Source organism: Syngnathus typhle, linkage group LG18 (assembly GCF_033458585.1).
Source record: "Syngnathus typhle isolate RoL2023-S1 ecotype Sweden linkage group LG18, RoL_Styp_1.0, whole genome shotgun sequence".
NCBI classification, from domain to species: domain Eukaryota; kingdom Metazoa; phylum Chordata; class Actinopteri; order Syngnathiformes; family Syngnathidae; genus Syngnathus; species Syngnathus typhle.
This window is the reverse complement of record NC_083755.1, coordinates 10,034,946-10,050,514: the sequence shown is the minus strand read 5'-3', so window position 1 is coordinate 10,050,514 and position 15,569 is coordinate 10,034,946. Positions and strand designations below refer to the sequence as shown.

The following is a 15,569-nucleotide window of genomic DNA, read 5'->3' as shown; positions in this document are numbered from 1 at the left end:
TTTACTTTTATAAAAGGTAAACAAAATGTTGATGTTGCAAGCGCAAAGACTGCTATTGCGCGACACCCCGTGTCCGTTGACGGTATTACAACAACATTGATCGGCTAGCTTGCCACACACGCACACATTGTGGCCGGCCGTTCGGCCGGACGATGTTGCTCAGACTGGCGTGCAAATCGAAGCCCGTGGATCAAGCGCGTCTTGTCACTGCAGCAGCGTTCAAGTGCACAGTCCTGCCGCCATCGCCATCGCCAAACGTCAGGTCAACACCGTGCTGCTTCCTCAGGTAAAAGAAAAAAGACGCGTAACACGTTCAGCGTTCATCTCAGTGCCTTGTAGTTTGATTGGGGATAACCAAATTGTTGTCATGAACAACCAACCAAAATCGAGTGGGTTGCATTATCGGGTTGTTGTCAAGATATGCCAAGTCACGGTGACGGACGGGACAGCTGTCGCAAAGGCCCAAAACAAGAACAACGTGGCCGAATGAAGAGCAACGATCGGAGGAAGCGCTATCATCCAATTGGCCGTTCACTGTGAAGGAAGAAGGATTCGAAGATGGCCAATGACTCCATGGGAATCCGGTCTCTGAGCTGCTCGCTCACTTTGCACTTTGGGCTGGCTGCTTGCCATATCCCAGACTTCCTTGACTTCAAGGCCTTTTCCTCCTCGCAAGTTGTGCCTGTGTAGTCTAGAAAATGGAGAAATGCTGAGCAATTCCTTTTCCCAGCATGGCATCAGGGGGAGAAGGGCCACCAGCGACACCTCCCAGACACAGCAACAGGCTAGCCAAGGAAAGGTCACCCTACCTGCTGCAACATGCACACAACCCCGTTGACTGGTAAGTACCACCACCACCATTTGGGATGGCTTTTTAATACGGACTCGCCCGCCCGCCCGCCCGCAGGTATCCGTGGGGACAAGATGCCTTCGAGCAAGCACGGATTCAGGACAAACCTATATTTTTATCAGGTGGCTTGTTTTTAACTGAAAAGAAAATCCAATACAATCAAATGATTGCTTTTTTTGTGTCTGTTTTGAAAATGCAAATACCGGTGGGGAACCTTTTTCCCATCAGTGGGCTACTCAACATGCCACTGGTGCCATGTCATGGAGAGGGAGACTTTTGAGGACGAGGAAATCGCCCAACTGCTCAACGTCAACTTTGTCTGCGTTAAAGTCGACCGAGAAGAGAGACCCGATGTGGATCGAGTATACATGACCTTTGTGCAGGTATCCCGACACACGGACAGGCTTGTCTTTGTTCTTGTCAACGCCGTTGACGGGGCTCCGCTGTCTCCAGGCGACAAGCGGAGGTGGAGGATGGCCGATGAGCGTGTGGCTAACTCCCGATCTCCGCCCTTTCATCGGTGGCACCTACTTCCCGCCCAGAGACCAAGGGAGACGACCTGGCTTCAAAACGATCCTCGGCCGAATCACGCAGCAGGTGCGCTCGCTCGCTCGGTCGGGTGTCCTTTTCCAACGCTCAACCTGCTGCCACGTGGCTCGTTGTTTGTTCTCAGTGGCAGAATAACCGTTCCGACTTGGAGTCAAGCGGGAAGCGGATTCTGGAGGCGCTGAAAAAAGCCAGCGCTGTGGCTGGGGAAGCAGGAGCCGGTCCTCCTTTGGCTCCGAGTGTGGCTCGACGCTGTTTTCAAGAGCTGGCCCAGTCTTATGAGGAAGAGTACGGAGGCTTCAGGGATGCGCCCAAGTTCCCCACACCGGGTAACCACCACCTATGACACGGAGTCCTTCTTATTTTCTCTCACCTGCCTCTTCTTGTTCTTCCAGTGAATCTGATGTTCCTCATGTCTTACTGGTCTGTGAACGGCTCCACCTCGGAGGGTCCGGAGGCTCTGCGAATGGCTTTGCATACGCTGCGCATGATGGCGCGCGGTGGCATCCACGACCACGTTGGCCAGGTGCCGTCACCGAGCTTTGAAAAGGCTTGAACGCAAAGGAACCCTGACAAAGGTTTTGCGGCAGGGCTTCCATCGCTACTCCACCGATTCTTCTTGGCACCTTCCGCATTTTGAGAAAATGCTGTACGACCAGGCCCAGCTTGCCGTGGCCTACGTCACTGCCTTTCAGGTGCGTGAGCCTTTTTGTCAATGGTGGAAATGGATTTGAAGAAGCGAAAGAAAGAAGGCTTTGAAACGAAGCATCCTTTTGACACGGTAGCTGCTTTGCCCTCATTTCCCCGGCGTGCAAATCAAAAGTGAATTAGGGCGCACGTATATGAAGCCACTCGCACATGGCCGTCCGAGGCTCCAGCTACCAGCTCAGCATTCCCAGCATTGCCTATAAATCACCTGACAGCAGCTGGAAGGTTACCTTCATGCCGAATCACGACTCTGAGCATCTGCGGGTTGTTTGCTTTTTCTTTCCCCTCTTCCCTTTCTTTCTCCACAGGTATCGGGCGAGCGGATTTTTGCCGATGTGGCCAAGGACATACTGCTTTATGTCTCCAGAGACTTGAGCGACAAGGTGAACCATGGCTAGTTGGTCTCATTCTCAGGGGGCTTCTAAAGTATGCGTGTTACGGAACATGCTTTGCGCCAAATGGTTTCTTTTTGTCGAAATTCTGCTGATGAAGCTACCAAATCACCCGTCGGGAGTCGCATCCAAACCATGCGACCATACAAATATCCTCAGAGAGGAAGGGGTTAACCTTTTCTTTTCTGCTCTTTTCTTTTGTCTCCTCTCTTCTTGATCAATGAGTTTACAAGCAATAGAGTAGGAAATGAAGCCCACACCTGCTGCTGTAATAATTAGGTTGGCCAATATTAATGAGGAAACAAGCGCGCAACACCAAAGTCGATGGCGTCTATGATTGAGTCGGCGGCTGACTTTGACTTCTTTCAACAGTCCGGCGGCTTTTACAGTGCCGAGGATGCCGACTCCGTCCCGACATCAGGCGGCGCTGGAAAACGCGAGGGCGCTTTTTACGTGTGGACGGCCTCGGAGGTTAGACGACTGTTGGGCGACGTGGCAGTGGGTGCGAGCGGCTCCGCCGCCACGCTAGCGGAGGTCTTCATGCACCATTATGGAGTGAAAGAGCAAGGCAATGTTGCCCCTGAACAGGTGATGCTATTTCCAATTGCTCCTCTTCTTTTTCCATTTGGAGCGCCCCTTGTGCCAACTTTTGAATGCAAATGAGGTCAGCAGTGGGTCTTCACTTTGGTCTTTTGCCAGGACCCTCACGGGGAGCTGCGGGGCCAAAATGTGCTGATTGTGCGCTATTCCGCAGAGTTAACAGCTGCGCGCTTTGGCATTAGCGTGGAGACGCTCAATGAGCTTTTGGCTTGGGCGCGAGCCAAAATGGCCGAAGTGAGGAAGCTTCGGCCACGGCCGCATCTGGACACCAAGATGCTGGCCTCCTGGAACGGTGACCACATCATACATACGTGTATCCCAACTGCGTAGCCATTTTTCAAAAAGTCAAATACCTTCTCCGTATTCTGCCACACTAAATACGTACGTGGTGGTGGGACAAAATTGCGTCAGACTCATTTCCTCCTTTTTTTGTCATCACGGCGGCAGGTCTGATGGTGTCGGCCTACGCCCGTGTCGGAGCCGCGCTTGGGGACGAGGCCCTGCTGGAGAGGGCGCTGCGGGCCGGCCGCTTCCTCAAGGAACACCTGTGGGATGCGGAGAGGCGGACCCTTCTGCGATCTTGTTACCGCGGAGACCAGATGGAGGTGCAGCAGATGTAAGTGTGTGTTGGTTCCAGCCCCCAAAATTGCTTATGCATAAATGAGAAAGGGAAAGTCCTATATTGGCAGAAATCAAATCAGTCATGGGAAATCCCAACACAATAACCTGATTACAGTCAACTGTGCATTTGCACGGAGCAGCCCGTAACGACGTTAGCTCTCGGCAGTCTCGTCATAGCGCACCGTTGAAACGAGGTTGCCCGTTTTTTAAACGGATTATGTAAGCCTGTTGCACCAATATGATCTCCAGGACATTTTCAGGTCAGAGCCTTTTTTTTTTTCTTTCTCTTACAATGCATCATTTTCCAAAGCAAGCAAAGATGAAGATGTTTTTGCGTGACTCTTCTACGGCCAGCGCCGCCGCCGCCTCCGCAGCAGGTGTCCTGGTTCTGTTGCCCAGCTCTGTGCCCTAGTTAACGTGAATGACTGAGTGAGTGTGGAAAGCAAGCGCCTCAGCAGAAAAACAAATATGTCCCACAACGCCCAAGATGAAAGGCATTCATTTTTAAGCACACATGAAGAGCTACACGCATGCACGCACGCACGCCGGCGAGCACCGGAACACTCTGGCCTTGATCCCGACCCACTCATTCGTAATCGTCATCTTGGCTTGCTTGTGTGTCAGCACGGAGAATGCATCTTATCGTGGCCATCATGGCTCCATGCAGCTTTTCTATATGAGGCACGTACTAATTTAGCAGGAGCAATGGTTGCCACCATGGCCATCATATGTCATTTGATGAGCTGATGCTATAGATTTGGGAAGGACCTCACATTTCCTGCTTCTAGAGGTTTGGCAGTATATTTGGCCAACAAGGAGGAGATGAGGAGTACCTTCTTATCTCTCGCTGTGTGTGTGAGTAGCACTCAAGTGTTGAAGTAGAGACAAGCAACACAACTGACTGCCCTGCCTCTTCCTCTTTGTTTGTTTTCCAAATTCTGCTTTCAAGTAGAAGGGTGCCTGCGTGGCTGCCTGCCTGCCTGCCTGCCTGCCAATAAAAAGCCCAGGCAGCCCCTTGAATGTTTCCATCCCGCTTTAATCTCTTAAGGGCCCGTCGTCCATTTAACTGGTCACCTCGACCAACTGACGGGCCGGGCCGTCGTGCGAAGGAGACACGATTATCCGAGGGCAACTGCCATTGTGACGTGGTCGCTGATAATGTGGGGTCATTTTCAGGATCATTTCGAATGGCTCTACGAGGCCACCCACCCCGCACTGCTGTCCTTTTCGTCCAATGTTGTACATTTCTTCCAAATGGGGATGCAATATTTCTTTCCCAATACAACGCTATCTTGACCCCCTTGTCATTGTCCATCTGTTTGCACTCACCCACACATGGTGTCACTGAGGGAGGGAGGGAGGGAGGGAGGACGTCAATTAGTCCGGAGCCATTTTACAATGCATGACAATCCATCCAAATTCCCCTTTTACAGATCGACGCCGATTTCCGGCTTCCTGGACGATTACGCGTTCATCGTTTGCGGCTTGCTGGATCTCTACGAGGCCACGCTGCAGATAGAGTGGCTGCGATGGGCCGAGGAGCTTCAGCTCAGACAGGATGTGCTCTTCTGGGATTGGGCGGGCGGAGGCTACTTTTCTTGTGATCCAAGCGACACCACTGTTCTACTGCAACTCAAAGAAGGTGAGAAGGAGTAGAATACTGACACTCGGCTTCAAACGAAAAGGCTTTCATCGTATACTAGCTCAGTTGAAATGTTTTATGCATTGCCAGTTGGAGTTGCCAAACAAAGCAAATGGTTTTCTCCCAAAAAAAATCAATGCTGTTGGTGGCTGTGACGTGACAAATTGAATGACTGTTTGAGCAAACGCCTGCAAGGGTGCTGGAGTGAGTCCCTTTTGATGAAAACACTTTTTTTTTTTCAATAATTAACTGGCAAACCAAATAGTCATTAATAAACGGAGAGGCTAACGTCATGAAATACACATTGATTTTCCATTCAATGTCAAATAATGCTTTGTGGTTTTCGCAAAGTTTGAAAGCCGTGTCGAAGGTTTGCATTAGCCATTTCAAATGACCTTTATATTTCTGTCTAGCCCGACATTTTTCTTACAGCAGCTTTTTAGCTCTAGTCGGTGGTCGAGGGCTCTAATCTCCACTGACAAATGAGGAAAAGCTGATGGTTGAAAAAAGGTTGCGAACTGCTGTCACATCAGTGATGGAATTGCGCTTGCTCGGGGTCGCTCAGTAACACCTGCATGTCTGTGTTATGGATCGAAGTGGACATCTGAAAGAATTGAGTGTGACCGTAGCGGAATGCGCCGGAGTCCGTCGGCGAGGCTACGGCAGCGCCTGCGCCTGCCCACCTGGGCCTGCCCGCCTGCGTCTGCAAGACGGATTGCCTCTCTGCCAGCCGCAATTGACAGCCCTCCTTTTGTCCGCTCCGCTCTTTGCTTTTCTTTGACCTTTCGATGTCAGGTTTAGGCAGTCCGCTGTCTTTGGACACTGACTGATGAAAGAGAAGAAGCCATCACCATCGAAAGCATTGGGATTTTGCAGCCCACCCACAGCAGGATGCAATATCATGTATGTATCTTCTCTTCTTCCCTTTGGCGTCTTTCAGATCAGGATGGAGCTGAGCCCAGCGCTAACTCGGTGTCAGCATGGAATGTGTTGCGTCTGTCTCAGTATACGGGAAGGCAGGAATGGCTCCAGCGCTGCCAAAAGCTACTGGCGGCCTTCTCTGAGCGTCTTACCAAGCTCCCCATCGCTCTACCCGAGATGGTCCGGGCCCTCATGGCGCAGCATCACACGCTTAAGCAGGTTGGTTGTTTTGTAGCCCCCAAAAATGCTTTTCAAAAAGTCATTTGAAGACCATGGTCGTTTGTCCCAGTTTCCCCTGACAAACTTTCCTTGAACAAACTCGACGCAAAGAGTAGCAAGTCTAGTCAAGTTTCTCTCGAGCATACTGACGCACGCGACCTGCGGAGGATGCCGCTTGCCGGGCGGGCGGGCAAGCGTAACGAGCTCAAAGGGCGAGACGGCGCCACCGACAACACCTGCCTTCCTCGTTACGGCTGCAAATCCGCTGACACCCAGCCCGCCCGGGACCTCAACCCCTTCGAACTCCCTCTTGACGTATCACCTGCCCCCTTGTATTTCATTTTAATCATGCCTTCTCATTTTGTTTTCTCTCCCCTTTGCATTGACTCCCTTTTCTATTTGTCTGACGTCACCCCTTTTTTTCTCAGATTGTCATCTGTGGCCAAAAAGATTCCCCGGATACAAAAGCTCTTTTAGAAGCGGTCAACTCCCTCTTTCTACCACACAGGGTAAGTATTGTCGCTTGCACTTAGGTTTGCATCTATTTGGAGTCCACATTTTGGACAAACAAACACCCACCGGCGTGGCGTTGAGCATCATCGACCGATCACGCCTCTGCTCGCTGATGTCACGTAACCAAAGTCGACCAAAGAACAGGCCAGTTAGCTGCCTCATTTGCTTTCCATACGTGAAATAATAACCAGCATACTGTTCAAAGATGATTTTTTTTTGAATCATTTTCACCATGAGACTGTCTCTTGGCAAAACATTAGAGTCTTGCAATTATCACCAAATATTCCAGTAAAAATGCGCTCAGCAAGATCACATTCTAATGTCTTTGTACACCTTGGGCATAGTTTAAGAAAAAAGAAATACAAACACACACACACACACACATTATGCTGTTAGATTTAGTGCGTTTTTATCTTGTTGTTGTTGTTGTTGTTTTATCTGGAGTGTCTCCTTGTTCCCATTTTCTTTCCTCAGCTAATGACTGTTTGGCTATTCTTAAATCAACACATTTTCTGTGTGATTAACAAAGGCAAACACAAAAGGAACTTTCTCCTAAATGAACCAAAACAAAAGAAGTCGAAAAACATGCAGCCACAGCAAATGCCACAAAAGCAAATTAAAAGTTCATATTAGGTCATCCCACAGCCGCAATGAGATCACCAAATGAAAGTACGTGTTCTATTCTCACCACCCAAAGACATGCGCGCAAAGTCGACGGGGCTCGGAATGTCATAGAAGTCACTTGTACGTAGGGCCAGAGCCAGAGCCAGAGCCAGAGCCAGAGCCAGAGCCAGAGCCAGAGCCAGAGTCAGAGCCAGAGCCAGAGCCAGAGCCAGAGCCAGAGCCAGAGCCAGGATCATGACATGCACCGGATAGATAGCCTATCACACACCTGGCCGGCTCGAGCCAGTCACACGCTGAGCGTTGTTTCTGTCAAGCTCTGGCACAAGTCATCTGTACAATTGTGACAGTCTATATTTGATCCCATGCGAACATTTGTTTGATGTGGAAATCAGCAAGCATGTAGGCTACTCTACAGTCTGTCCACATGTTGGCTGAGCTGAGCTGAGCTGAGCTGAGCTGAGCTGAGCTGAGCTGAGCTGCTTCCAAGCCACGCTCAAACATGATGATGAGATCCCCTCTTCCCAGCGGATTAGCACAACACACTTAACGATATGCCACGCTTAGAGCAGCGGGTGTGTCAACAACCTCTCAAATCCCCAAACGAGTTTCTTCACCAAAGGCTCATTCTCATCTACCAATCCGAATTTCTGATCGGTGACCTTTGACTGCTCTGGAATGGATATGACGATACTAATAATTAATAGGGCTGAAGGGCTGGCAAAAAAGGGGATAACTGGATGAGTTAACGGCTCGTGCGGGCCATTCTGTTTCACGTTACATTAGGAAGCTGTGAGCCGAGGAACATGCCTAATTTAAATCCAATTACTCCTCGCTTGCGTGCTGAATGAGCTGGAGAAAGCCCCGGGCGGGCACTTGACACACATGCCCGCATTCTGACATAGTTATGGGGAGCGCTTGTCACTTTTTTCTCCAGAACAACGAGGAACGCTTTTAGATATGCATGGTGTCTCAATCAACACAATAGAATGAGCCTTTACAAACCTTCCCAATATTTTCTTCGAGAAATGACCTTCCTTTAAGAAAAAAAAAAACCCTCCTGATGCGCAATTCCCAATTCCCTGAGGAAGAAGAAAGTGGGATAAAAAAGAAAAACAAATGATGCAATGGCCTGTAAAAGGAAAGATGGTCCTTATAGCAGCCACCTTTTAAACGCTGGAGGGAAACATCAGGATATCCCTAACAAGTCCGCAGAGACTCAGACAGGCTTGGAAGTAGGAGGAAAGAAGATGTCATGGCGGGTAGAATTAAAGGACCTAGCCACAAGGAAAGGCGCACATGTAAGAAACCGAGCAGAAGAGGATTACAGCAATGTCAGGACTCACAAGCCTTTTCTGTCTTGTTGCTACCCTCCATCACCAATCAGAGAGAATGTGTGTGTGTGTGGCTTTTATTTCTTTTCATGATGTCTGTTTAAAAACACTCCATATTCTTTGATAACGTGAGCCAATGGCCAACATATTCAAACTTGACTTTTCTGACCCGACCAAAAAAAGGAGCATTTGCTTTTCATCACGAACGTAGTACGAGCTCGTGAAATTTCGGGGTCAGCGGCTGGCTGGCTGGCTGGCTGGCTGGCTGGCTGGCTGATGGCTGGCTGGCTGGCTGGCTGGCTGGCTGGCTGGCTGGCTGGCTGATGGCTGGCTGGCTGGCTGGCTGGCTGGCTGGCTGGCTGGCTGGCTGGCTGGCTGGCTGGCTGGCTGGCTGGCTGGCTGGCTGATGGCTGGCTGGCTGGCTGGCTGGCTGGCTGGCTGGCTGGCTGGCTGGCTGGCTCATTCATTCCGAGGTGTTGTTGCCCCCATGGGCATAGCGTGACCTTTTAGCTTGCTCCAACATGATGCTGACGAGCAAAACGAAGAAAGAAAGTCAGGACAAAGAAGCAAAGGTTCCACTGGGCACGGCAAGCCTCATCTTGTCTCCTTAGCAACAGTCACACGGTCGGTCCGTCGCCAACGCATTCCATCACATCCTTCTGTGTGTCGGCCAGATGTTTACAGCCGTGGTCAATAGCGCCCGCCCAGTGTGAATCTATCCTTTCCTCTTTACGCTCGCCATCATTTATAAAGAGTGCAGCATAAATATTGCATTTTTGATTGGTGACTGCATGGACGTAATTAGCCCCCCTTTTTTGTTTCTCCTCTGGCAGGTCCTGATGCTTTTAGACGGCAGTTCGGACGCTTTCCTCCGCGAGCTTCTGCCCGCGCTCTCGTCCATGCGTACGCAGGGCGGAGTGGCCAGCGCCTACGTGTGCCAGGACTTGACCTGCTCGCTGCCCGTTACCGAGCCCCAAGAACTACGCCGCCTGCTTCTGGACGGGATTGCGGCCACGCAAGCAGAATGAGATGGGTTGATTTGATGTTCTTTTTTGAATGAGCTGGATTTATTAGCAAACCTGGCGAGCCTAGCCTTTTTTTTTTTTTTTTTCCATTTGGCTAGTTCAATTAGTTCTACCATGAAAGTGGCCTCCGCGTAGCACTTCCTTCCCAGCTTAAATATATATGTGAAGAAGAAGAAGAAAAGAACAAAAGTGTATTTTATAAGCTTGATTTGACTGTAACCAAATAGAAATGTATTTTCAGTCAAATAATGTTCCTGATCTAAATGATGATGATGATGATGGACCTTACTCTAGCTAATAAATGATCTGACTGGAGGAGAGTGATGCCCAGTGTCCCTTTCTTCTTTTTTTCTATTTTTTAATTCCTATTTCTACTTGTGCAGAGAAATCCCCTCTCGCTCTGTGGAATGCCAGAAGGCTGAATGAAGGTAACGTCAACTCGGTATGACTTGTGTAGTGTTGTACGGAAGGAGAAGGCCCACGTGGGAATGCGTGTGTTTCCATGTGAGTGGATGAAAGGAGACAGATGGGTGGCTGATGGTAAGGCCAAAGACTTTGGCTCCCTGGTTCCTGCTGTGGAAGCCAAATAAGATGAGAGGAAAGTTGCCCGCTATTTTGCTTCTATCCCTCAAACGCCTTCCGTCCTTCTCACTCTTCCTCCCTCCATGTGTCTATTATCTGTTCCTGGATGCATGAAAGAGTTTGGCCCTCCCTCATGGCACACACAAGCCAGAAATACAATCATACAATTGCGTATTTGTCATTTCTTTTTGAATTCAGTACGTGCATCACATCCAACCTTCGTGAAGTTGGGGCTTTGTGCAGTGCTTCAGTTGTTTGGATTAGGCACTTTGCTTTCATCTTTTTGTTGACAGGTCACCCTTCCATGTTGTGTGAGACCATTTGGATGGATGATGGATGGGGGGGGACGAAGGCTGTGCTCGGATGCCTGTTTCCAGATTTGGCTGCCGCCGCTGCTGCGTCTCCTGTTTGCCTGTCTGTCTGTCTGTCTGTCTGTCTGTCTGTCTGTCTGTGGATGTGCTAATGAGGCCACAGGGGGATTTACAACAGTGACACCCTAACTTGAAGAAAGGAAACGCGTTGAGCGAGTTCAAAACATTTCTATTGCTGTCAAAAATAGAGTGATTTTGAAAAGTTTCTTTCCAACTTTGAATGGCTGCGAGAACCAGCGCAATTCACCTCAAATGGCTGGGAAGACGATTGCATTCCTATTTCAATGGTATCCGCCTCCTGGTTTGAATCCCATGACCTGGCTATGTACAGTAGGTCGTGTGCAGCTGGGCAAAGGAGTATTCATTTGTATGATAAGAAGATGAGTCATCGGGTAGGTCGTTCAAGATATATGAGGTGAGGGTTGCCTCGCAAAATATTTGATAGACGTATTTTTATTTGATGTGGACTGCCTTCAAATATTACACTTGTGACTTTATGATTCAACCCGCTCCACCAGAAAGTAGCTTTCGATTATTGATGGTATCGTTTAATGAGTCAAGTTTCCAAGTAAATATTTCCAGACAAATGATGAGTTAAGAACCATCCACGGCTTTTACAATCAATCTTCGTTGTGTGTGGATGTAGTTAATGAAGCGTCTAATGAAAATATGAATCGCAATTTTCTCATGGCTCGCTAGCCGTGGGTGTGTGTATAAAGGACATGATTGACCGGAGAGTTTATTATTATACGAGACCATGTGTTGACATCAGGAACATCATTTGAACATATTGCATGTGGAGATGAAATTGACCTCATAGTGTCTCATCCTATAAAAGAAGCCCAAGAATCTTGCTGGAAGGATTGCATTGCAAAGGGAAACATCTGAGAACAAATCAGCAGGAGTGAACCTTCCTATCTTGTCTCTCGATTTATCATGTGCTGCCAAGCCCAAGTTTGCATCGCAGCAGCATGCAACCAAGGTAAGAAGAGCGATGGAGGCTGAGGGGGGAACGGGCAAACTAGTTCATCATGCTAGCCTAGTTAGGTAGGCGAACGAAAGCACAGAGCAAGGTATGCTCATTAAATCCCTTCTGACCAACCTCACTATTTCTCCACAGTTGCATTGTTGTTGTTTTTGACTCAAATAGCACAATAGGGATACCTTCTGAATCGTATGATCTCACAGGCTTTGATTTTTTTTCCAAGGGGACAATTTTGATCCATATCGCTGCATAATAATGATTTTTCCAGAAAGAATCAAATGAGCCTGCAGAGATGGCCATTCGGAGCTTTTCCTTCCATTGCAGCTTCTCTTTCCACTTGCTGCCATTTAGGATGCAAATTGGGGCAGCCTTATTGATCAGGAACTGCACTCAAACTGACCAGACAAGAATTTCATTTGGACACAGATCAGAGGGAAGCCACCAGTGGAACAGATGCTGATATAATAAGGAGGTGAACATTTCCATAACCCACTAAAAATCCCTTCCTGTTTCTCATGACTTGGTCAATTTAAAACAGCCATCAAAAGAATCAAACGATTGATTCGCTACTCAATGTGGTCCGACAAGTCATGCATCCCTGGTGGTACGTATATTCAATCTTCACTCCGTCAAATCAAATGTGCTTCTGCCGTGTGTGTGTATTCATGGGCTTTTTTTCTTCTTCACAGGATAGGCATGTGTGGAAACATCATAGGGGGATGCCCAGATTGCTTGTCAGGCACAATTGGCAGGTAGCAGCTGTACATCACTTTTGAGGTCAGAGGTACAAACAGACATGCGCTTGCACGCACGCACATACACACATGCACAAGCCAGTCCTATTACCAGTGCCCCGGTTAGAAAACAAACCAGACAAAAGACAGAGACTCCGTCTCGGACACAACTGACAGTTGACATTGATGGAAAGGGAGTGACAAAAGTTTGGCTTTATATATTTGTAAAAAAAAACTCTAACACAATACAAAATATATAAACAAGAAATACACGTCATTTTTATTCAGTCTCTGTTGTGTTGATTTGTACCTTTTGACCATGGTACTTTTTGTTTAGGAAGCCCCTACTGGCCAGGTATTGCTACTGCACTTAGAAGTGTGCAGTCCTTGCAAAGGTCAAAGGTTAAAAGTCAAATGGCTGACTCCAAACATAGAGAGAGCATGGAAGCAAGTTTTTTTTCAGTGTTATCTGTACTTTTGTTGCATGATTTTGAAGCTTGAAGCTTTTTCAATGTCTTATTTGGACTTTTGTTCAGATTAGTTTGTGTAATCAGTTTAATGTGCTTCCTGACATCACCTGATCAAACACAGTGAGTCAATGTGTTGAACTCTGTTTCGACGTTGACCTACTTTGGAATTGAATGAATCTTATTTGGTGTGAAAAGAGAAAATATCCTGGATTATTCTTCGACGACAGCTTTTAAATATTTGTCTATCACTGTTGTTGACCTTTTTTAAGCTGCCATTGCCAGACTCCCTCCCACGCACATAATCACACACCACATGAGAAACACAATGAGCAATGCACTATTTTGTACGACACACGTGGGGGGGGGGCATTTGCATTTTTTGGGGTTTTAATTTTCCAGATAGTAAGTTTTAACACAACATGAAGTGATTTTTCTTTTGCATCTGCCGCGCCTTTCCCTTGTTTACATTGAAGGTGCGTGATTTGTTTTATACCGTTTTTGCATTTTGTTTTTCAAAAAGTCATCGAGTTCCGTCTCACTCAAATGCAGAGTACTGCTACTGTTACCATGACGACCAGGAATGGCACTAGGGCATGCAATTAACTGATCCCATTTGGTTTTGCCATCTGAGGAACACACACACACACACACACACACACACACACACACACACACCCACCCACCCACCCCCAGACTGCAAATAAACTGTTTACACAGAGCCACCCAATTTAATGCTATACTGCAACCCAAGCCAATCAAAGTTGAAGTCAGCCGTAGCTCCTGTCTATTTAGCTTTTTGCAATTTTGCCCGCAGTGCCTTTTGCAAACTTGAAATCCACTTTTGACCTCTTCCTCGCTCATTGTAAACAGTTATGTAGACTCGTGCTCCTTTATTGAGGGGAAACTGAAAATGTCGCAGCAGGGAGGGATCACATAATCAATATGGGAATGATTGCATTTGAACTAACCTCTTCCTGTAGAGGGAAGGGAAGGCCTAATGAGCGGTGGATTTCATGGATGGAGTGAAATCGCACATACGTATGTACAGTAGCAGTATATTGATGGCTGCTCACGAGTGATAATCAGGCATCACGTTTATCTCGTTTATTGGACCAGAACATTGCCACTTGATGTGGAGCGCAATGTCATTTGCCCTGTGGGTAAGAGAGGATGAAGTTGATCAATATTACTGACTTTGTGTGCCAGGCAACCTCACCAAAGCCATGGAACTAAAGACGAATCATCCAGAAGCATTCCAAGTTTGTATATCTTCTTTGACTATTTGATTTCATACAATCGGATATGTGCAGTAGTCCACCAATCATTACTCGAAGACTCATTTGCTGCTGCTGCTGCAAAGAGCAGCAGCAGCTGCCGCTGACTTTATTAGGAAAAGCCTGCTGCCGACCTCCAAGTGACACCCCCTCAACCATCAAGTCCTTCAAAATTCACTGACAGTTAAGTTCATCATAATGACCAGCTGAGAGAAGTACAAACTTTTTGCTTTTGAACTTCTACAGTCCATCATTAACTGGGGCTTTAAAAAAAAACAAAGACAAAAAACACACACCGTCATTTAAACAAAAGAAAAAATCAGCACGCATTCAGTGTTGAAAATCCAATCCTTGATTCCATTGCATGAATAATAGATGGATTGTTGCTAAGTTTTATTAATTCATGTTATTTGCCGTGCACTTCACCCACAAACGTGACTTTATTGCCTTGCTCCAGCTAATCAGAAAGGGACGACGGGCGCAAGGCTCCATCAATAACCTGTTAAGAAACGACGTAATTAACTCATCAGTCTGAACAGGCGCCATTGACAGCCACAGCAAAGAGTCCAATTCTACCTCTGTGCTTGCTTGCTGGTGGGTTTTTTAAGTCATGTGTGGGGGAAGAAAAAAAAAAAAAAAGTGAGGATTTTCTTATTTTCACTGAGTATGCAAAATGAAGTCTTGGGTTATGAATAACTGTTGGTGATATGGCCGACACTCATGTTAGAAAAAGGAAATATGTCTTTGTTATTGATTAGCTCCTTCCCTTTAAATAATACTACGTTAATGGAAAATAAAACGCTTTGAAACTCATGTGCAGCTGTGACCCAGGCATGTACGATTTGAATCATGCAACAAGGGATAGTAATCAATGCTCAAGAAATAACGACTGAGCAAGTCTGAGCCCCAGCATTGGGCTTAGTAGCTTCTTCAAAGGCGTCCTGAGGAAACATCTTCCTCTAGTGGCCACTGGCATACATGCCATGCCATGCCATGCCATGCCATGCCATGCCATGCCATGCCATGCCATGCCATGCCATGCCATGCCATGCCATGCCATGCCATGCCATGCCACGCCATGCCATGCCATCCTCCGATTTCCATTCAGATCTACTACTGCTGAAGGTGGATGCAAAGAAATTGGATAGGTTTCATTGAGAG

The 15,569-nt window shown here is 47.6% G+C and overlaps 1 protein-coding gene across 3 annotated transcripts; it reads left to right on the top strand.

Moving 5' to 3' along the window:
- Window positions 1-73: 73 nt before the first annotated feature.
- On the top strand, window positions 74-10,307 carry spata20 (spermatogenesis associated 20). 3 transcript variants are annotated; one of them, XM_061304352.1, is made up of 16 exons: window positions 74-286; window positions 731-841; window positions 908-972; window positions 1,079-1,233; window positions 1,304-1,447; window positions 1,524-1,725; window positions 1,792-1,922; window positions 1,987-2,091; window positions 2,413-2,487; window positions 2,869-3,084; window positions 3,169-3,388; window positions 3,544-3,712; window positions 5,151-5,359; window positions 6,300-6,499; window positions 6,928-7,008; window positions 9,801-10,307. In XM_061304352.1, the coding sequence occupies exons 1-16, from the start codon at window positions 153-155 to the stop codon at window positions 9,993-9,995; spliced, it is 2,412 nt and encodes an 803-aa protein (XP_061160336.1). In that variant the 5' UTR covers window positions 74-152; the 3' UTR covers window positions 9,996-10,307. The 3 variants fall into 3 exon arrangements, with proteins under 3 accessions (XP_061160336.1, XP_061160337.1, XP_061160338.1); XM_061304353.1 differs by having other exon boundaries at window positions 75-286; window positions 3,196-3,388; XM_061304354.1 differs by lacking the exon at window positions 908-972 and having other exon boundaries at window positions 140-286.
- Window positions 10,308-15,569: the final 5,262 nt, after the last annotated feature.

What these genes read in the sequence shown, in the direction of transcription:
- spata20 (XM_061304352.1), top strand. Translation starts at nt 153, where the DNA reads ATGTTGCTCAGACTGGCGTGCAAATCGAAGCCCGTGGATCAAGCGCGT. An exon ending in GCACACAACCCCGTTGACTG is followed by an intron (nt 842 to 907) that starts GTAAGTACCACC and finishes GCCCGCCCGCAG; the next exon opens with GTATCCGTGGGGACAAGATG. An exon ending in CAGATGGAGGTGCAGCAGAT is followed by an intron (nt 3,713 to 5,150) that starts GTAAGTGTGTGT and finishes CCCCTTTTACAG; the next exon opens with ATCGACGCCGATTTCCGGCT.